General features: G+C 45.2%; 1 protein-coding gene and 1 long non-coding RNA gene across 2 annotated transcripts; one reads left to right on the forward strand and one right to left on the reverse strand.

Moving 5' to 3' along the window:
• Window positions 1-824: 824 nt before the first annotated feature.
• Window positions 825-5,887, reverse strand: XBP1 (X-box binding protein 1). Its single transcript, XM_069557178.1, is given in 6 exon segments — window positions 825-1,967; window positions 2,269-2,352; window positions 2,355-2,414; window positions 3,523-3,651; window positions 4,439-4,535; window positions 5,603-5,887. Coding segments are annotated over 6 exon segments (1,155 nt in total). The 5' UTR covers window positions 5,830-5,887; the 3' UTR covers window positions 825-1,409.
• Window positions 5,888-18,072: 12,185 nt separating this feature from the next.
• LOC138422381 (uncharacterized) lies at window positions 18,073-20,061 on the forward strand. The gene is made up of 2 exons (XR_011249856.1): window positions 18,073-18,230; window positions 19,242-20,061. It is a non-coding gene; the product is annotated as an uncharacterized lncRNA (long non-coding RNA).
• Window positions 20,062-21,783: the final 1,722 nt, after the last annotated feature.

The following is a 21,783-nucleotide window of genomic DNA, read 5'->3' on the forward strand; positions in this document are numbered from 1 at the left end:
TGCTTTCACTGACCTCCCCAGAGGTAGTCAGTCAGTAAATACTAGCATAGAATGCTGGCATGGGTGAAATAATTTTTATGAACTAGGGAACTCATCTTAAGTGGTTTCCTGAGGAAAAGAGGCAGCATGATGAGGTTATTAAGTCTGTAATTTGAAGGTCATATTTTCTCTAGGATATTTTCTTGAACAGGTTCATTCTTTTGTGAAACATGTCCTATAGTGTATATAACTCTTTACGAGATTAAAACCCTTCCAAAGTGGAATAGGAGATAACCATCAACTTTTGGGATGGTGCCTGGCTCTGTACTAGGTGCTTATAATGCATCATTTGAATCCTCTAGTAGCCTTTAGAGATACTATCATACCCCTTTGGGGTGGGCAAATAAGGTATTTTGAGATGAGGAAATAAGTGGTATTTTATGCCCAAGATCACCCAGCTAAATGGGTGGCAGAGTTGAACTCAGGGAGTCTGAGTCTTAAAAAATGCTCTTAATCCTGTACTATCAGTAGCCGTATTGATACTTAATAGCATGTCCTTCTGTAACAAGATGCTATGGCAAAACAGTTGTTGAGTGTTCTAGCTCTACCATTTATTAGCTGTAATATTGGTCAGTTAGGCTGAAGAAACTGTCTCAAGTATAGTTACTGGTCAGAGTGTATTACTTAGGGCAGCCAGGAACTGAAGCGGTAAGAGGGGGAAAGGCCTTCCTTTACTGTAAAAAGTGGCTCAGTGAAGTTGGATAAATCACTACCATGGCAGTGAAACACCCGGAAAGAACAATAAGACCTGAAAAGTTCAAGAAACATTCCAAGAACAAAGACACTGCATTGTACTTTTTAATTGCACAGGTAGTTTTAAATAAATGGAGAAAGCACCTTCCAAAAGTTACACCAGCATGGAAAGATTTCATCAAGCATTTACACAGTAGTTTTCTGTAATTTTACAAAAGATTCCTGATCTTTACTTGAACTGTACATGAGGGAAAAGGAGCCCCCTCAGGTAGGTGTTCTGCTTGCAGAAGCCAACTAAAGGACCTAAAATCAGAGGCAAGCCTGGGATGCTGAGAAGGGAAAAGAGAAACTGATAAAGGACCATTCGTTACCTCCATGTCTGAAACACTTATCGCGTGACCCTTGTGTAAGTACCTCAGGGCGAACCACCGTCCTTAAGATAAAGGGACACCCTCAGAAGCTGTAATTCTGGATCATAGTCATGTATCTACGTACCCTGGACCATAAAGGTCAAAAGATAATACTTGGGGTGACCTAGGAGGCTTGAACAAATACTTTAGAGGAATTCTCTAGGACCACACCCCTCTACTTTGGCTTTTTGGATGAAGCACAGGCCTTTGTGCTGTCCTCCAGGCAGTGTCACAGTCAAGAAAAGAGCATCAGTACTGGATCACTCCTTAGACACTAATCAGCTGGGGAAAGAGTTCACTGGCAAAAGGGTCCTCCCAAGAATGGTCTGCATCAAGCAGGGAGGACATGTCGCTCAAGGGAGAAGGAGAGCCCTCATAGCTACAGTCACTGTAAGCATCCAGCAGGCAGGAAGATGGCTTCAGGCAGGTGCTGGTTGAAAGCAGATCGGAGATACCCAGCTCTGGAATGAAGTCATCTTCTACAAGTTCTTCCTTCACTGAGACAGTGAATGCAGGCTGATCTTTCTCTGAGGGGCTGAAAGGTGCTTCCTCAATTTTCACTACCACACTGGCTTCGCTCTCTGTCTCAGAGGGCATCTCTAAGACTAGGGGCTTTGTATATACGTGGTCAAAACGAATCAGTTCATTAATGGCTTCCAGCTTGGCTGATGACGTCCCCAGGGATGGAGAAGCGGAGGCTGGTAAGGAACTGGGTCCTTCTGGGTCCACTTCTGGGAGCTGCTCCAGGCTGGCAGACTCTGGGGAAGGACATCTGAGGAACATGACTGGGTCCAAGTTGAACAGAATGCCCAACAGGATATCAGACTAGAAAAGGAAAAATTAAATGGCATTCAACTGTTAAAGAGTACACTGAGAACTGACCTTAGTGCTAGGTTCCATAATGTAAACTAATCCTTACGCTACAGGATGATCTCTGGGACCCACCAGACCCACTCATGTACCCTTCACTGCATGTCCTAGACCACCTGGAAACAGGAAGGTAGTCAATGTACAGCCCCAACGCAACCAAAACTGCACTGCCCTCATCTGTCTGGTTAGGGGTGTCAGGCATCACACAGACGGAACCAAGTAAACAGCTCTTTGGTAAAATCTGAGTAAGCCCTACCTCAGAGTCTGAAGAGTCAACACCATCAGAGTCCATGGGGAGATGTTCTGGAGGGGTGACAACTGGGCCTGCACCTGCTGCAGAGGTGCACGTAGTCTGAGTGCTGCGGACTCAGCAGACCCGGCCACCGGCCCCACTCCATTCCCCTGGAAGGAAAGGTCAGTCAGTGAACAGCTCCAGCAGCTGGGTGTCCCCCAGGGAAATGCTTGCCAGGAGGCTCTGATTCTCAACTTTTAAGAAAGCTAAAAAAACTTTTAAGAAAAAAATTCATTTATTTTGGCTGTGCCAGGTCTGAGTTGAAAGCATGTGGGATCCAGTTCCTTGACCAGGATCAAACCTGGGCCCCTGCATTGGGAGCACAGAGTCTTGGCCACTGGACCACCAGGGAAGTCCCTAGAAAAGTATTTTTTAGAGCTGAAATCTTTCCCTTACACATCTGTTGTTTCCATTTTTTTGAGTCTTCCTTAAGGAAAAGAAAAGGGAGGTAAGGCTAACTTCTTTTTTATTTTCTGTACAATGAAATGTTTTTCTTTCCCAAGCTAAGATTCAGGGAGGACTGTTATTCTTTATTATCTTATTTATATTCTCAATAAGAGTAACATCCCTAGTAATAAAGTTCTGTAGTGAATTGAGGCCCAGAATCTTTTTGGATAGTGCTGTACTCAGACACTCAGTCGTGTCCAACCTTTTACAACCGCATGGACTGTAGCCAGCAGGCTCTTCTATCCATGAAATTTTCCAGGCAAGAATACTGGAGTGGAAAGCCATTTCCTGCTCCAGGGAATCTTCCCAACCCAGGGGTCCAACCCATGTTATTATTTTTAAAGTTTGTTCTGAACATTACTTTTAGAGCAGAACTGCCAGTCAACCTTAGACCACTTATCTGTTATCACTGGATTTGCCATGATTCATAAATTAAAACCCACATATCACGCTTCCATCAGAAAGGTGTGTCTATCACAACAAATCCCTTCTCTTATTCATATTCATCAAAGAGCTATTTTAATTTTAGTAGCATTCAAAGTCAGGTTTGACTGCCACTCTTATCCTGGTTCTCCTCAATGTTGGCATTGCAGACACGTCAGCTACCAGCATTTGTTAGTACTTGCTCTTAGAGAGTCGTGTAACTTATTCCAGGTATTAGGACTTAGTACTATTCACTACACCCTTGAAAAATGAATATCCTTAAAGAAAGAGGTCATGTCACTTAAAACCAGTTCTTATATATGGCACCAAATAAAGGATATAACTCACCTTGGTCTCTGCTTCCTCTTCAGTCACTAGGGCATCCATCCCCAACCGCTGTCTTAACTCCTGATTCTCAACTACAAGGCCATGAGTTTTCTCTCGTAAAAGCTGATTTTCTAACAAAAGTTTTTGGTTCTGGAAGAAAGTTCAGAAGAGGCTATTAAAACATCTCATTCTTGCACTTTAAGAACACACCTGACAGAGTTTCACTACAGCAGGTTTTCTTTCCTTCTCCTGGATCTTTTGGAAAACTCTATGCTCACACAGTTGTTCATAATACGTATTAGAAGGCAAGGTCATAAATATAAAAAATAAGTTATTTAAGAAGTGCCATTACATGAGGGTCACATATAACAAAATGCCCCTAACTATTAATAGAGACCTCAGCAAAGAGTGACTAGTGGCTTTAATTTAGATGTGATGGTTTAAAAAAATCCTATCTTGAACTGGCAGGTAATAATAAAAGTGGTAGTGGTGAGCTGTAAAATTAACACGTTTAAAAAAAAAGAACAACACAAATACTCTTTCTGTATTCAAGATGTATAACCGGCAACAATTTAAGTTTAGGTAACAAGTGGGCCCAAGAAAGGGAAGGGAACCGTTGGTGGACTAAATCAGGAAAATTTAAGCAATGATTTCCTACCAGCTTTTACTAATTTCTTAGTACTAACTGATAAAACACTGTTCTAATGCTGCAATTCACCAACAATCGATTTAGACTGATCTAGCACCAAATACCAGAGGGTCAATCACTTCTGTTTTCATCAAGCTTCACCACTTAACTACCTATCTACCCTAACTTAGATTCGCTTAACTTTTAACAATACATCTAATTGTATTCTAAAGGAGATGAAACAACCATTCACCAGGGAAAGCTACATAATGGATGTAAGATAAAGTGTTTGGCCTTAAGTATGTTTACCTCTTCTTCCAAATCTACCACTTGCTGCTCCAGCTCACTCATTCGAGCTTTCTTTCGGTCTCTGGCAGTCTGAGCCGCTACCCTGTTTTTCAGTTTCCTGAGAACAGAAAGAGACATACCACACTAAATCATCTCAAACCTTATTTATATTTGAAAACTTGGCCAGCTGGTACTTTCACTTTAATTTACAGTATAGAGTAATGGTAAAATACACTTCAGGCTCCTCCCCTCAATAAAACCAAACCAAAAAAAAAAAAAAAATCAGCCTTCTGTGGATCTAGCTAGCAGACCTACTCATCCTCCCCCGGTATTGCGTCACCCACCTCAGCCTCATCCCCGCCACAGCACAGGCTGGACACAAATATTATTCATTTTGCATCATAAGATATTTTCTCCTCCCCTTTCTGTTTCCCGTTGCTTCCTGACTACAGTCCCCTCAAAAAGGATCCAACCAGGACTGATTAAACCTAGCGAAGCCTGCAATCGCGCTACTGCAGCAGATAACGTAACCACCACCTAACTCCAAAGAAAGAGAGGCTGATGCGACTTTCCTCCTGGTGCTGAAAGCCTAGGCCCATGTCTGCTCCAGAGGGGCACTTCATAAATCACAAAAAGTACACTGATCATAAAAGAATTAACATTTACGAAGGACTAAGTACTAGGCATTTCTCCACCGCCCCAGCGACCTCGGGAAGTAGATAAACCACTTTTAGGGACGCAGAGACTGACTGAGGAGCCTCATAGTGCTTACAGCCCCTTCAACAGCTGGCATTTCAGCTCCGTGAGCCTCCAAAATGGTAGGTAAACCCATGGCTCCACTTCACAGCCCAAGTTCAGAAAAGCTGAACCCAGGGGTCTGTCTGTGGTCACACAGCTAGAGGGCCTGGAACCCAGGTGCCAGCGTACCCTGCTCTGGTCATCTCTAACGAGACAGAAACGAAAGAAATTTAAAAAAAAAAAAAGGCCTGCGCTGCCCTGGACTCCACCTAGCGCAATGGATCGGCCTGTCCAGACTTCCTGCCCTGCCCCGCCCCGCCCTGCGCCGCGCCACGCTGGCACCGGACCGGCCAGACACCGGCGCCCGAACGCTGCAGGCGGTCAGCGCGGCCCCAGGCCCCTGTCCCGCCTTCGATTTCGGCCCCCAAAGCCGCGACCCTCGCCCACCTCCGCAGCGCCTTCTCTTCGGGGCTCAGGTGCGTGAGGCGCTGTCGCTTGCGCGCCTGGGGCGGACCCCCGCTCGCCCCCTCCGGGCTGGCTCCTTGCTGGCCCGGCACCATGACCGGCAGAGCCCGGCCAGCCGGGGCTCCGGCGGCAGCAGCGGGCTGGCCGGACAGCAGCAGTACTTTAGGGGCCCCGGCGGCCGGGCTCTGCGCGGGTGCAACCACCACCATGGCCGGAGCGTGTCTACGCCCGTGCGCGCCGCCGCTGCCCAGTGGGCCGGCCCTGCCGGGCCCAGCCTTTCTACGATCGTGGCCCTTCTCGATTGGCCAGGGCCTCGTGACGCAAGCCTACCTCTGCGCCCATTGGCCCTGCGGATCCGGAGGGGGCGGGGCCAGGGCGTCCAGCGTGGCCACCGCGGTCGTGCGCAGGGGGCGCCCGAGCCTTTTGCGCCGGGGCCACAGGCAGATGTCTTACAGCAGGTGCGGGGCCCCTGAGAGCAGGGTGGTGGGTGGGGCCCGGGCTCTTGAGGAAAGGTCCAGAACCAGGCAGAGTTTCCTCAATAAATGGATTTCCCCCCCTATGCTGACGGAGAGTTTAATTCGAAACCGTGAGGTTTCCAGAATGAGGAATTTTGACTGAGATTTTTATCCCCGCCTGAGAGAATTGTATCTTGTGCGCCACTTCGGGCCCGGAGCTGAGTGGAAAATCCAAAGGGTAGCGCGAATCGGGCCTTGAGTTAGGAAAAAATAGCCTGCAGAGAAATTCCGCGAAATAAGTACTTAGGAAGTGAGTCGCCCGTTTTAAAACTAGATTTACCTCATAGAGAAGGTTTAATAAACCATAGGTGATGCTCTCTCAGAATGGCGGGAGTGCCTGTAATTTCGTTTCTCTTTGCCTCTCTAAACTTTCAGCTATGCGCGTGTATTTATTTAAGAAAAGAAAAAAAAATGTGTATAAAAGATGAGATTCAGGGCTCCTGCCTGCCTGTTATGGCGCAAAGGGAGTGGGGGTGGGGTACTTGTGAAAGAGGGGCCTCTGAATTGTAGCTGGGGACCAGTTTAGACACAGAAATATTAAAATGGAGAAACCTGAGGAAACACGCTCACAGGCATTTTCACGTTTTTGAAGAAAATTATAAAATGTTAAGTTCCTTGGAATCACGAAGCAACCCTTTCTTTACATTGTTGCTTCCTCTGTGCTTAGCACTGTTTTAGGTTCTTAGGGATGTTGGTCCACTCTTTTGTGACCCCATGGACTGTAATCTGCCAGGCTCCTCTGTCCATGGGATTTCCCAGGCAAGAATAATTGGAGTGGGTCGGCATTTCCTTCAGGAGATCTTCCCAACCTAAGGGTGGAACCTAGATATCCTGCATTGGCAGGTGGATTCCTTACCACTGAGCCACCAGAGAAAGCCCTTAAGGGACCCAGAAGTGAGTGAATCTCTGGTGGTTGGAAGATAGGCAAAGAGGGAAAGAATGCTTCCAGGTAATTCTTCGGTGTTATTAAGTCAGACTAGCTTTTCAGTTATCTTTTGGTGGTGAGAAAACAAGTTGGGAAGAAGGAATGAATGAAAATGCAATCTCTTGATATACAGGCCCCTTTAAGGCATGGTTTCGGTTATCCCCAGGGCTGGACTGTGAGTCTCCTAGTATTTTCTTCCTCCAAACCGGAGGAGTAAAATCAGTGACTTTATTTAAACTGAGTTGGCCCACCTCAGAGTGTCCTGAGCACAGGCTGCTTCCTTTGAGTGGAAAGGAGATGGGAGCTCATCAGAGAACAGGACAAAGCAGCCAGCCTCCCTTTTAACCTCATCAGCCTTGAGCTAACTGGGTCCTAAAGTGCATGCAGGGGTAGGACTCACTCCTGGTCCTGGAACATTTGGGGAAAATTCTTTGCAATGCTTTCTGGTGGAGACATACATGTTCCTGTTAAAGGACCTTGAAAAGCCATAAGAGGTTCTGAGAAAAGCCATGTAAATGTCATGAAGACTTTTAAGTTAATATTTGTGAAGACCGAAAGAATGTCTGGCACTGTGTAAGAAATCTCAAGGCAACTAAAAGAAATTTAAATCATTTAGACTTAAAATGCATAAGGATTTTATTAGTCCAGCATGGTGTAAATAAGTAACCATATGGAAAAGGTACAAGAGCTGGGGCAGAGGAGGAAAGGAGGATTGCATTTTAGTCTTGGTCAGTGGGGGAGAAATAGAATGTTGAAACTAACTCTCCCAGCTTTGTTTTCAAGGCCCTTTTAAAAAAATCTTTTTGATAAATACATTAAATCATACTCAAAACCAGTCACTGGACCCAGTGCTGATTGCAGTCCATGGAATCATGAACACTCTTGCCCAAACCTTTGAACAGTTTTATATCCTTTCTGTAAGATTAATAATTCTTGCATCACATGCCATTAATATTTTAAAACAAGGCACTTGTTTTAAGAGCTCTAAAATTTACAAACTACAAAGTTCTTAGTCTTTGTGAAATGCAAGAAAGAGTAGAACATTCAGTTCAGTAGCTCAGTCGTGTCTAACTCTTTGTAACCCCATGGACTGCAGCACGCCAGGCTTCCCTGTCCATCACCAACATCATCAGCCTTGAGCAAGCCCCGGAGCTTGCTCAAACTTATGTCCATCGAGTCGGTGATGCTGTCCAACCATCTCATCTTCCTTCATCCCCTTCTCCTCTTAATTTAGAATGTTAAGTCTAAATAAATGTCCATGTAAAAAAAAAAAAAAAAAACTACACCAAAACAACTCAGAAGCAATCTGAAGCTAAAATTCAAGAACTGCTCTATCTACTACGGGAACCACTGACCACAGGTGGCAATCAATTCTTTTTTTTTAATCTTTATTTATTTGGCTGCATCAGGTCTTAAGCCTAATCCTAGAGTCATAGTTGTGGCATGCAAACTCTTAGTTGCATCATGTAGGATCCAGTTTCCTAACCAGGGAACAAACCCAGGCCCCCTGAATTAGGAGCACTGAGTCTTAGCCACTGGACCACCAGGGAAGTTCCTGCCTATTTATTCTTTTTCCCACCTCTCTTTTTCACGGTCTCCATTGTAACACTCTACACTCATGCTTAAGCTTCCCAAGGTGCACTGCCCTGAGGTAGAAAAATCTCTGGGGCTCGGAACAAATAGACCTATCAAGCTACTAGTGATGAGGTTGGAAAAGGAAATGACTTTCATCACTGAGTATCAAATCGCTTTCCAATTCCGTTGGTTCTACTCCTTTGTTATAGACAAAAGTGAGTTGTCAGCAGAGACTTCAATACCATAATTTTTAATGATAAATCATTATCATTGGCTTCTAACTCGAAAGATGTTCAGACAATTGAAGGGCATTGTTATAACCAGATATGCCTTCCTTACCTATCCATTTAGGCATACAAACAAAGTTTGGGGGCACTCTTTTAATGAAAAAAAAAAAAAGGAATAAAGTTAATGCTGAATCCTGCCTCACTCTAGCAATAAGTACTATTAATCCACTGATACATGATGGAAAGATACATTTCCAATGTATTTTATTCTGTTTAATAATTACCAAAATTTGGAATATGTTGTTTTGATAAGGTTTATAAAATTTGTCATAATTTAAATTGTTACAATAGCTCCATGCAGAATAATTTTTTATGGTTTGAAAAAAGCTTTAAAATACTTATATGTATTTTTTGTCCAAGGTAGCCTTATTAGGTAATCAACAATAGACTTTTAAGCATAAAACTATGTTGCGTTGAGATAAATCCTGTAAGGAAAGTAGAATGGGCAGGAATACACAGAGTGATGCTGTGTTCTCAGTGCATCTTATCAGGAGGCACAAGATGACCATTTGTCCCATAACTAGTGATGTTAATTCTTACCAGTTGGTTACCATAGTACCCGCTGAAGTTAATTAGTCCTGGTACTTAATAAGAAAGATACTTATAGAAAGATATTTTAAGATTTCTAGCTATCCTGTTCCTCATTAGATTTTCACTCACAGTTCTAGAATCCATAGATGATTCTTCCTTAAATTAATTGTTACTACAGTGATTTCCTTTTTTTTAAAAAAAAAAAAAAGCTTTATTCCTGACTGCGCTGGGCCTTCGTTGGCTGTGCGCTGGTCTCAGTGTCTGGGCCTCTCATTGTGGTGGCTCCTCTTGTGTTGGAACACGAGCGTTAGGGCAGATGGGCTCAGTAGCTGTGGTGCCTAAGCTTAGTTGCCCCAGTGGCATGTGGGGTCTTTTTGGGCCAGGGATTAAACCCGTGTCCCCTGCATTCCTAGGTGGATTCTTCAACTGACTAACCCTAACCACCAGGGAAGTCCCACAAGGCTTTCTTAGACTGCTAGTACAGACTGTTATTTAACTCTTTCATTGTTACCTGGCTTTCCATTTGTGTACACATTGTTATGTTTTTCCAACCGGATTTCAAAAAGCTCATTAGAAACGGAAGCATGTGTTACACTTCTTTGTGTTTAGTATAGTGCTGAGTACACATTAGACATTCAATAAATATATTTTTAAATGGTTATTAAGCTGTTAGGTTGTCTGCAATATGCTTTAAAAGACAGAACATCTTTTAAATTACTCTGGCAGATTGCTACATAATACCGTTTTCTTGAAAGCGGAATTCAAGACAAAGCTGGTCTGTCTTGGACTCATTACTAAAGCCTAGAATGTGCTCCTTTTAAGGCACTAAGGCAATATTCCTAGTTATTTACGCAGCATCTATTCTGTTTTTCTTCCTTATTAAAACTAATAATAACTAGTTTTGTACAGGTTGCCTAACTGAAAACATTCGGCTTCCCAATTCCCTGGAAACTCTGAGTAGATGTGGAATGAAGTTCAGGCCAGTGTATAAGTGGAAGTAGTAGGCAGAAAGGATTCCGGGAAAGCTTGTTAAATGAAGACTCTGCTGGGAGGCCTTACACCTTTTGACTGTTGCCCCTTTCCCCCAGGCAATGCTGCTTGTCTGCGATGCTGATAGCAGTGGAAAGATTGAGACAGTTCATTAGCCACCCTGCAAACATGAGGGAGGAAGCCACAAACTAAGGATGTCAGAGAGTAAAGACAGAAGGAGTCTGGGCTCCTGATGCCGTCAGAGTGGTCATCTAGCCCTGACCTAGTCCTAGACTGCCCGCTTACAGATCCCAAGTTACGTGTGACAAGTAGAATTATCATGGTGGCTGGGTTTTTATTATCTGCCCTACAACACAATCCTCGCTTTTACAGGCACGCGCTTACACGCTGCCCTAAGTCAGATTTTCCAAACACTGTCTTTGTTGTGCTTGTGAGTGGGCTGCTAGTACTGCTGAGGAAGAAGCATGCTGAAGTAGAGTGACAGGAAGTAGGTGGATCCCTGAGACAAAGTTTTTATCCGTTCCCTTCCAATACCAGGAAAAGAGATGAGTCACTTAGCATTATAGCATCACTATTTTGTGGCCAGAAAAAAAAAAAAAAGAAAAAAACCCTGTAAGTTCTAAGAGGCAAAATGATCATCTTAAAGCTACACTTTTCCAGCTTATCTGTCTGTCCCATACTTCAGTCTCATCATTCTTCTGGAATGTCCCTTTCCTCTCTCTGTTTAAACCATGTTTTCCCAGCCTCATCATTCATTAATTTGGGGCTGAACAACCCTTTGCTGTGGGTGACGCGCTGTCCTGTGCATTGTGAAATCTTACCAGCATTCCGGGTCTCTATTCACTAGAGGCCAGTAGCACCCCACCCCCACTCTTGCCCATTAGAACAACCAAAATTGTCTCTGGACGTGATCAGTGCCCCTGGGAGCTGAGACCTCCCCCCTGCCCACCATTAAGATCCACTGCTCCAAACTTGTGTCAAAAATCACCCCACTGTGCATCTGCATAGACTCCCAGCAACACTGCCTACGATCGTCGGCAGTACTGCCTACCTACCTAGATCTCCATGTTAAACTGTAAGCTCCTTGAAGGCGGGGACTACATCTGACTCATCTTTGTAATCTCCCTATTCATTGACAAAACAGATATTAAAATGGTCCAGGACAATAATGGGAATAGATTTCAGGAATCCTGGCTCCTTGATACCATGATTTTGACACTCACTGTTAAAGATGCCTGTGTCCTATGCCTTTGCTTCATATCTTACTTTATAGGCACTCATGCTGTAGTCAAGAGACAGATTCTAGCAGAAAAGTGCTACATGGCTTATTGTTATAAACACCAATTGGATGGTAAAGGAGAGCAAAAAATTGTAAGACAACTTTTTATGGTCTCACAAAGAGAAATGAAAAATTCTGAAATGATAAGGGAAAGAGTGAAAAGCCAAAGTCTATATATACTATTTTTGTTTCCTTAATGGAATCAAACTTGTATTTTAGTCAGAAAGTGCTATGTACACTCCTCTTCCAGTTCCCCTTCCCCCTAATATTGTCCTTTTACATGACTGTGGTCCATTTGTCACAGCTAAGAAACTGACCTGAAAGCGCAGGGATTCATTACCCATGAGAAATGGATGAAGTCGTTTGGTTTGCTAGGACTAGTGATTCTAATGCTTTTAATTTCATGAGTATGTGTTTAAAGGCAGACATTTTTGAACCATTTGAGTAACAGGACACCAACATGTGGGCAGGAAGTCCTCCTGGTGGTGCTGGCGGATGCTTCCTTCAATCCTGCGGGCTCCCCACCCCTTTCTGGAGAAGAGTTGCAACACTTCCTGAAGTTCATTTGTGTGTATTAGGCCTCTAAGAAATTCAATACTCCTTCGGCTTCTGCAAAACGCTGCCGTTCATTTGCTCAGTAAATTAAACAGAGCCTGAAAGGGCGCAGACAGTAACAAAAGGAAAAGTTTTGTTTGAAAAGGGAAAAGATATTACATGGCTCTCTTTTACAGTTGGCATTGACCCAGAGCAGTAAATGGCTCAACGTTTGTTTTTGTATTTTTTGAAGAAAGTACAGACTCACCATTGTCAGTACCTTTATTGACACCAAGGTTCAAAGGCAGTAGGAGGAGCAAGTTTTATCTTACTTGAAAGAAGTTTCAGTGGGGCAGGTGCCCTTCATTAGTCCTAAGAAAATAAATATCAATGTGCTGGTTGTGAAGGTTTTTTTTAATAGACTTTTTTTGGGTATAATTTTAGATCGACAGAAAAGTTACAAGGCCAATAGAATTCGCTTATGCCACCCTCCCACCCCACTCCCCTACACAAACAGTTCTAGTTTCCCGTAATGTTATCAGCCTTTTTAGGTGGCAGAGTGAAAAAGAATCCTCCTCCAAAACAGGAGACACGAGATGCGGGTTCAATCCCTGGGTTGGGAAGAGCCCCTGGAGTAGGAAATGGCAACCCACTCCTGTATTCTTCCCTGAAAAATTCTATGGACAAAGGAGTCTGGCAGGCTACAGTCCATGAGGTTACAAAGAGCTGGACACTACTGAGCGCACACATACAATGTGTTCAGCCTACACTACCATTGTTACATTTGTCAAAATTCAGAAACCAATACTGACATGGTGCTATTAACTAAACTCTAGACCTTTTTTGGATTTCAACAGTTTCTCCCTTACTTTCTGTTTTCTGTTCTAGGATCCTGCCTTGGTTTTGATTGCTTAGCTTTCATATGGTATATCTGTTTTTGTAAAATGTTTCATGAGTAATTTCAGTTAGTGATATTTATCTGCAGTGCTGGATTCAACTAAACTCAGCCTTCCCAGACACATACATACCGTGAGGCTCTGACTCTAAAATAATAGCAACTGAATCCCTCCCTCTTTGGTGAGATGGCCTTGCCTTTAGGTGATGCTGTGAGTTTTATCCTGACCCAGCTCTTAGGAGACAAGATTTCTTGAGAATGGCCCAGGGACTTTCAATATTAAAAAAAAAAAATCCTCCTGTCTTTTATTTATAGCTGACTCTGTACATCTAATATTCCTGTGGGGAAAGACAGCGAGCTGTACATTTTCTGTTCTCTCATAAACTTTTTTTCATGAAAACATCCAGGATTTATGCAGCTCCAAGAATCAGCTGGGTAGAATATAGACCAAACTCTGGTTTGGTGAATAAAGGAAATACGAAAAGAGAAAATCTTTGGAAGCGGAGGATGAGAATTACGATTGCCTTCGAGAATACTAGAACAGAGACCGTACGTCTTCCATTTCCAGACCCTGTAAGGACAGTCCTTGCAACCTGAGGGCTGGAGGCCTGGGCTAGCAACATAGACAAATGGACATCGGGCAGGTTTTCAGCTCTAACACATACTAGTTAGGTAATGTTGGACAAGTTACTTGACCTCTCTGAGCTTCAATTTCCCTGTTAGGGAAATGAGAATTAAGCGTCAACCAAGACAATATGTTAAACACAGCTCGTGACGCAGAGAAAGTATCACAATTCATGTTAGGTATTACTCTCACCAAGGGTCATCCACCTTCATACTATGTGTCATTCCACACTCTTCCTAGCTTCCCACAATTCTCATCCCTCCTTCTATCTTTTCATATCTGGTAGCCAGGAGTTTTGACAGGTCCCAGAAGGCCAAGTAAAGCAATGGTGGGTCCAAGTCTTTAAAATATGTCTGAATATAAAATTTGATCACTGATTATATGCAGAAAAGTGCCCATGAAGGTGGACCATAGTGATGGATGACATGTAGGAGAAGCATCATTGGGATGGACACCGGGTGACTTTTCCCCAGCTTTGCCCTCCCCCAACAAGAGGACAAAAGGCCCACGTTTCCCTGGGGTGGGCTGGACCTGGCCACAGGCTGCCGACAACCGGTTCTGTCTGTGTGACCTAGGTCAACATTCCCAGCAGAGAACTGCCAACATTGCCTCAGTACACAGACCTGTGACCTCCAGTGAGATTCCGGGGTGGAGCCTGGATGCCATACCTGGGCCTGGGGGGGCTCGTGGGAGTTGCTCTGCACAGAACAGCTGAGCAAGGCTGCAGGATCTGGGGAGGAAGAGGTTGGGATCTCCAGTTTTTTAAAAAGGGACCCTGTTGGCACCTTCCTGGTGGTCCAGTGGTTAGCTCCGAGCTTTCACTGCAGAGGGCCTGGGTTCAATCCCTGGTCGGAGAACTAGGATCTCACAGGTCACAAGGCGCAGCCAGAAAAAAAAGTGGGGGACCCTGTTGTTTTGTACTAAAAAGAATCATTTTGTGTTTGAAAATGAGTTGTGTTTTCCAACCTAGAGTTCCAGAATTATACAGTTTATTACAATCCTTAGGACCCACAACATGTTTCCTAAAAACCCTTGTCACGGTCTGTGCCTGCATGGGAGCCAGAGGCGGGGGACCCACCGCTAAACTTGAACAGCACAGGGTGGGGGTCAGTGCTTGGCTCTGCTGGGGGACCAGGAATACACCATGGATCTCTTCAAGAGCTTTTTTTTTGTTGTTGTTGTCTGTTTCTGTTTTAAATTATTTGTTTAGTTTTGGCTGTCCTGAGTCTTCATTGCTGTGCGGGCTTTCCTCTAGTTTCGGAATGATCTCAGGGGCTGTATTCTCTAGTGGTGGTGTGCGGGCTTCCCACTGTGGCACAAGGACTCGGCAGTTGCAGCTCCGGGCTCTGGAGCACAGGCTCAGCAGCTGTGACACCCGGGCTTATGAGCTCCGCAGCACGTGGGATCTTTTCAGATCAGGGATCCCAACTTGCATCTCCTGCATTGGCAGGTGAACTCTTTACCACTGGGCCCCCTGGGAAGCCCTGTTGTTGTCTGTTTTTACTAGAAAAGACAGGCAGGCATGTGCATGAAAGCAACCTAACAGTGCCTGAGTGCCTGGAACACAGGAAGGAGCTTGTTGCGCTCAGGTCCAGGCTCCGAAGCAGAGGCAGTCAGGAAGGAGCTTGTTGCATTCAGGTCCAGGCTCTGAAGCAAAGGCAGTCCAGTCTGAGCCCCTTCACTTCACCGGGGCGGCCCTGTCTTGGAATCTGAAGGAAACTGACATCAGCAGAGATAACCCCCTGTTTGAGCTCTTCATGCCCACAAACAGCCTCCTCGGCACTAGATAACAGAACGCTGGTGACTGGAGTGCCCACCCGCCAGCCTCAGACTCCCACCCAGGGCAGCGCTGACCAGGAACAGGCACTGCCACAGAAGGAATGAATGCAGGTTCTCGGACATCCCAAAGCCACATGCCAGGGATCCTTTAGATTCACCATCCAGGTGACCAGGTGACTTTACAAGTCAAAGGGCCTCTGAATCTGACTTTATTTTCCAGAACAGAGAAAGGGGTAGAGAAGATAGCCACCCTGGGCACAGCTTTGGATGAAAATAAAATTTCTCAATTGATGTGTTTCATCAGTGTCTTAAAAAATCAACTTTGTTCAGGCTTGCAGGAAGTGTGTTGTCTACGTGTAACTTTAAACATTTGGGGGGCAGAAATTGAAAACAGTTTTCTAAAGGGACACTCCTAATCTTGATCAGCAAATGTACCCCTACTTCTCCAGGGACCAGGACAAGAAGGAGGAGAACAGTTTGTACTGACTTAAGGTTCTCCTGAAAATTTCCATCCTTCACCTGTGCTCAACTATTTGCATTCAATAGTTTTTTTTTTAAATTTCTGTTCCATGTGCAATGAACTGATATTTCCAACACTATGATTAGAACCACAGCCAGAAAACCCTTGATTTGGAGTCAGTCATTCATCCCGAGCGCTGTGCTGCCTTTATCTGCTCAGTGGGAGCAGAATCTAGAAGAGGAGAGAGATAATAAGTGACTAACGTTGTATAACTGTAAGCAACCCTTAGGAGCGGGACTGAGAAGCAAAGGCCTAACTCTGCAGGGCCATCACGGAAGGCTTCCAAGAGGAGGTAATATTCATGAGGCCTTGAAGGATGAGCAGGAGCTTGTGCAGGATTTAGCTTTACTTTTCCCCTTGCTCCTTCTCCCTGCTAGAGAAGCTAGATGCCACCTGGCCCCTGAGCTAGAATCTCAAGAAAGCAGTAATCGTTCATTCGGGGCTAAAAAAGACCTGAAACTACCACAACATATATTCAACCTTTGACACCTGCTACGGTTCCTGAGGCTGAGTGGATAAGAAGACCCTTCTGGATTTCGGTATACTTTATTCCAACTCTCCTGAGACATCCTTTGTCCCTTTCTTACCCTCATCCTTAGCCTCCTTCAAGATTTCCTTGATATTTTCGTTTTAACCAACAACTTTTCTTTAGAAATGGAGACAGGAAAGAAAGAGAGAGAGAAAAGATACTTTCCCATCCTCCCCACCCTTCCCTTGTTTGGCTTTCAATTCTGCGCACTCACTCCCTCCCCAGTGCCTTAGCGTGCTTCTCTCCTTAAAGGAGACAGGAGGGACTTTGGAGTATCTGAGTTCAGGGGGTGCTGTCCCTCTCCTGAGTCCCTTGGAGGAGTTTTCCCGTGGGGTCAGGAGCCAGCTGGGAGCCTGGCGTTCTGGGATCTGCGTCTGTGCCCCGTCCCACCGCCCTCCCCCAATCCCCCAGCTTTCCTCACTTTGCACAATGAGATTGTTGACCTTTTCCATTTCATCTTGGTTTCCCTCTATACCCTCCTTGGCTTGGCAACCACAAATCACCTGCTTCCTCCTTGGCATTTCTTATGTGCGTCCCATTGAAATTAAAAACTCAAGAGGAAGAGGCCCCACAGACCTTGAAATGTTCAGCCTGCCTCCTGGCCTTGGCCTCTGGCTCGACTGGTCCCACCTGCTCTCCTGGGAGAGTGGGCAGCTGATGAAATCCAGAGGCCCCGAGACCTCCCTTCCAGTAAGTGCTCTTGTTTGCATATTCCTGGTTGGAAAACAGGAACCCCTGGCTGGAAATCGATCAGGGAGGTAAAGTTACTGAATGAGTGGCTGAGTGAGCCGCAGGCAACGGCCTTTCCCAGAAAGGCAGAATCTGCCGTCTCTTTTAACTGTTTAAAATCTTCCCTGTTTGTTTGCTCTCTACTTCTGAAAGTTTTCTTGGAACCCTCTTCCCAGAAGAAGCCAGGTAGTGGGAAATCAGGGTCACAAAGAACAAGAAACCTCATTTGGGCCCTCCTAAGTCGCAAAGCTCCCTTTATTTTCAAAGAAACCAGCATGAGGATGTGTGAAATAAGTCACTACCAGAACATGCGTGAACAGTGACAGGATGTGAGCCAGGCATGGTGCATAACTCCCTAGCCTCTGGTCTCTTATCTCTGCAAGGTAGGAATCAGCTCTGTTTCTCAGAGGAGGACGATCAGGCTCTGAGAGGGTAAGCCGAAGCTCACGAGGTTGACCTGGGATTCAAACCTGCATCCCTGTGACTTCAGAGGTTGTCCAGCTTTCTGGAGGTTGCACAGGCGTAGAGAGGACCCAGGCCAGGCCCACTGCTTTTAGGACAAGACGCCTCTGAGGCCACCCTCGCCTTCAGTAATTTGCATGGCATGACACAGAAACTGAAAAGTCAAGTCAAGGTGTCCGAAACCAGCAAAAGAAGGTTTCTTTCAGTCGCTGTTCCCGTCCACTGGTGGGGGTACAGATTGGGTGACATTTACTGTGCAAACAGCAGCCTGGGAGCCAGGCAGAGCCCACACCTAGCTGAGTAAATAGCACCTGGAGGCCTCGAGGCAGGGCACCCAAGGTCCCTGGTGAGGCCTCCCTTTGAGAGGCAAACAGGAGAAGGTGCCTGTGGGCTGGGAGCCGGGAGCCCGGAGCGCTGGTCCTAGTGCTGCCTCGTGTACGTCTCTGCTTCTCACCTGGAAGTGGAGGAGATCAACACGGTGACACGGGGGTCTGGCTGCAGGGGTCAGTTTGCTGGGGGCAACCTGCAGAGGGTCGAATCAAGCTGCCTGGGTTCAAGTGTGAACTTTACCACTCACACACTCTGTGACCCCAGACAAGTCTTTAACTTTTCAGAGCCTCTGGTTTCCCATTACTCATCCGAGAATAATTATAGGACCCATCTCACAAGGGTCTTCAAGGAATCACAGTCAGAAGGCGCAGTAGGATTCTAGAATATTCCACCATGGCCACGAGAGTCCTTTCCTTTGACTCTTTGTTGCTGTTGTTAGGGACATTGAGATTCAATTCAAGCAAAAGTTAACAAACTTATAAGAGAGTTAACCTCTTACAGTTCAAGCTTAATTCAGTGCTGGTATCTGGTATTCAGTGCTGGGAATTATTAGTGATTCCTTAATTCTGCAAATATTCAGTGAATGCTTGGAACCTGAAAAGGCGCTTTACTAGTTCTCTGGATGATACATGGATATTAACACGTGGACCTTTTCTGTCCAAGAGGAGACACACACAAATGTCTATGACACAGAGTAACAGCAGTCCAGTGGTTAAGAATCAGCCTGCCAGTGCAGGGGTTGCAGGTTAGATCCCTGGTCCGGGAAGAGCCCACGTGTCGCTGGACACGACTGAGCAACTAACGCTATGCCAAGCACCATCTTAGGCTTTAGGTGCTAAGCACATGATGGTGAACAAGAATCTGGTTAGAAAACATGAAAATTATCCAGAAATCCCCTGCAAAGAAAGACTGAGCAAGAAGATCAATGGCAGAGCACGCCCAGAAGTCAGAAACCATCCCCATGATGACCATTTTAGATGAATTCTGAGTAGATACTGCTTAGCAGGTGGTCACAATTCTCCCAAACCGGCTGCTATTCTCGTATTTAAAACACCTGCTGCTCTTTCCAGGATGCTAACATTTACTTTGGTTTTTATGTCAATGCCTTTTGTACAGAGAGCCAGCTGTGGAGCTTTTCTTGTTTCAACATTGCCCCTGGACTGTGCTTTGTTGATAAGAAAATAAATCACCGCTTGCCAAGATAGCGCTGGAGCAGACTTTGAGACTGGTTGGAGCAGAAGCCTTCCCTCAAGAGGAAGAATAGTCTTTCTCTTCCCGGTTAGGAATGTTGTCCCTCTTCAAGGCTTGACCATCTGGAATGCCGCCCTTCTTCATGAGTAGATTGTCTGGCTTGATCTTCTGTCCTGCTTTCTCTTCCTTGACGCTCTTTTTAGTAATCCCTCTCTACTTGTGGGATTTTTGCAAGATGGTTGAGGATTGATGAGCCATAAAAAGTAAAGGTCAGACAGACAGCAGGTGATCAGTTGCCAGGTGCTGGGGTGGCAAAGGCCTGGAGAGTTCGAGCTTGTTGGGGGCGGGGTCTCCTTGGCGGGCGGCGGTTCCTGACCTTTTTGGCACCAGGGACCAGTTTCGTGGAAGACCATTTTTCCACAGTCTGGGCAGGGGATGGTTTCAGGATTTCAAGTGCATGACATTCATTGTGCACTTTATTTCTATCAGTATTACATCAGCTCCACCTCAGATTATCAGGCATTAGATCCTGGAGGGTGCAGCTCCCTGTTTTGGGGGTGGGGTAATGAAAATGGTTTAGAACTTGAGAGAGGCGGTGGTTCCACACCACGGTGAATGTCCTACACACCATCGAATCTCACGCTTTAAAATGATGCTTTTTATGTTATGTGAACTTCACCCCACTCAAAAATGAGACAAAAGGTTAAAAAGCCAGATAAAAAGGAACATGATCTGTATGAATCAATTCATCTGATGCTCAGGTACCGGCTCATCTGTGGTGACAGGAATCAGAACAGGGGTCATGTGCGGGGAGGAAAAGGTTGGAAAGACGCACAAGGGAACTTTCTGGAATGATGGAAATTGTCTACATCTTGTTTTGGGGCAGTTGTTACAGACAATATACAACTGCCTAAAAGTAATGAATTGTACACTAAGATCTGTGCACTTAATGATGTTAATATATCTCATTTAAAATTTCAAAAAAAGTTAATTAAAAAAAGGAAAGGTGGAGAATTCCCAGGTTGTCTAGTGGTTAGGACTCTGAACTTTCACTGGTGAGGGTCCAAGAGTTCAATCTCTGGTCGAGGAACTAAGATTGTGAAAGCTTAGTGATGGGGCCAAAAAAAAAAAAGTAGAGGACACAGCAGTATTTTTTTTTAAATATCTATCTATTTATTTATTTGGCTGCATCAGGTCTTAGTTGCAGCATATGAGATCTAGTTCCCTGATCAGGGATTGAACCCCAGGCCCCTTGCATTGGGAGTGCAGTGTCTTAGCCACTGGGACACCACGGAAGTAACCCTGCCCCCACTCCAGCATTATTTGCTTTGACGGATTTGACACACTTTCCTGGAGTCAGGTCATCCGTTTTTAAAGGTGTTGCCTGGAAGAGCTGCTTGCTGGCGCTCCACTGCGTGTTTTATGAATACAGTTTTTGGAGGGGAGGAGGCTGCATTCTTACTCAGTTTTGGGCATGTGGCTTGTACGCATACGGTTTCACTTTGGAGAACTTTATGTGCTTCGAGCTAATGGAGCCTGGTCCTGAGCACCACAGTAGCCCTCTCTGGAGAGGGGCTTTGACAAGGTGGTCACCAGCCTTGCTTTGCAGTCAGGTGCTCTGGGTTGGACCCTGACTCAGCGGGATTGACTCTTGCCTCATCCATCTGCCCGGGCCAGTTGGTAGCTGTGTGACGCTGGGCAAGTTGCTTAACCTCTTGAGGCATGATTTCCTCCTAGGGTGAAAGCAGGGATGATAACCACCCCACCCCACCCCCAGCAGCACTGTCGCAAGTACTGAGCTGGCTGATCCCAGAGCCCCGGACACGGAAGGGCATCGGAAACCACAGCTGTGTGAGTAGGATCGTCAGATACAGTGTAGGACATGCAGTTACATTTGAATTTAGAATAAAGAGCAAATGATTTTTAGTATATCATTATTATGCATCAAATGCATTTGCCCCTCCATCCCCCAAATTCACACACTGAAGCCCGAACCTGTATTTGGAAGAAGTAATTAAGGTTAAATGAGGTCAAATGAGAATTCCAGAAAAACATCTGCTTCATTGACTATGCTAAAGTATTTGACTGTGTGGATCACAAGAAACTGTGGAAAATTCTTAAAGAGATGGGACTACCAGACTACCTTACTTGCCTGCCTCCTGAGAAATCTGTATGCAGGTCAAGAAGCAACAGTTACAACCGGACATGGAACAATGGACTGTTTCCAAATTGGGAAAGGAGTACGTCAAGGCTGTATATTGTCACCCTGCTTATTTAACTTATGTGCAGAGCGCATCATGGGAAATACCGGGCTCGATAAAGCACAAGCTGGAATCAAGATTGCTGAGAGAAATAGCAATAACCTCAGATATGCAGATGACACTACCCTTATGGCAGAAAGCGAAGAGGAACTAAACAGCCTCTTAATGAAAGTGAAAGAGGGGAGTGAAAAAACTGGCTTAAAGCT

The sequence above is a fragment of the Ovis canadensis genome, chromosome 17 (genome assembly GCF_042477335.2).
Source record: "Ovis canadensis isolate MfBH-ARS-UI-01 breed Bighorn chromosome 17, ARS-UI_OviCan_v2, whole genome shotgun sequence".
NCBI lineage: Eukaryota > Metazoa > Chordata > Mammalia > Artiodactyla > Bovidae > Ovis > Ovis canadensis.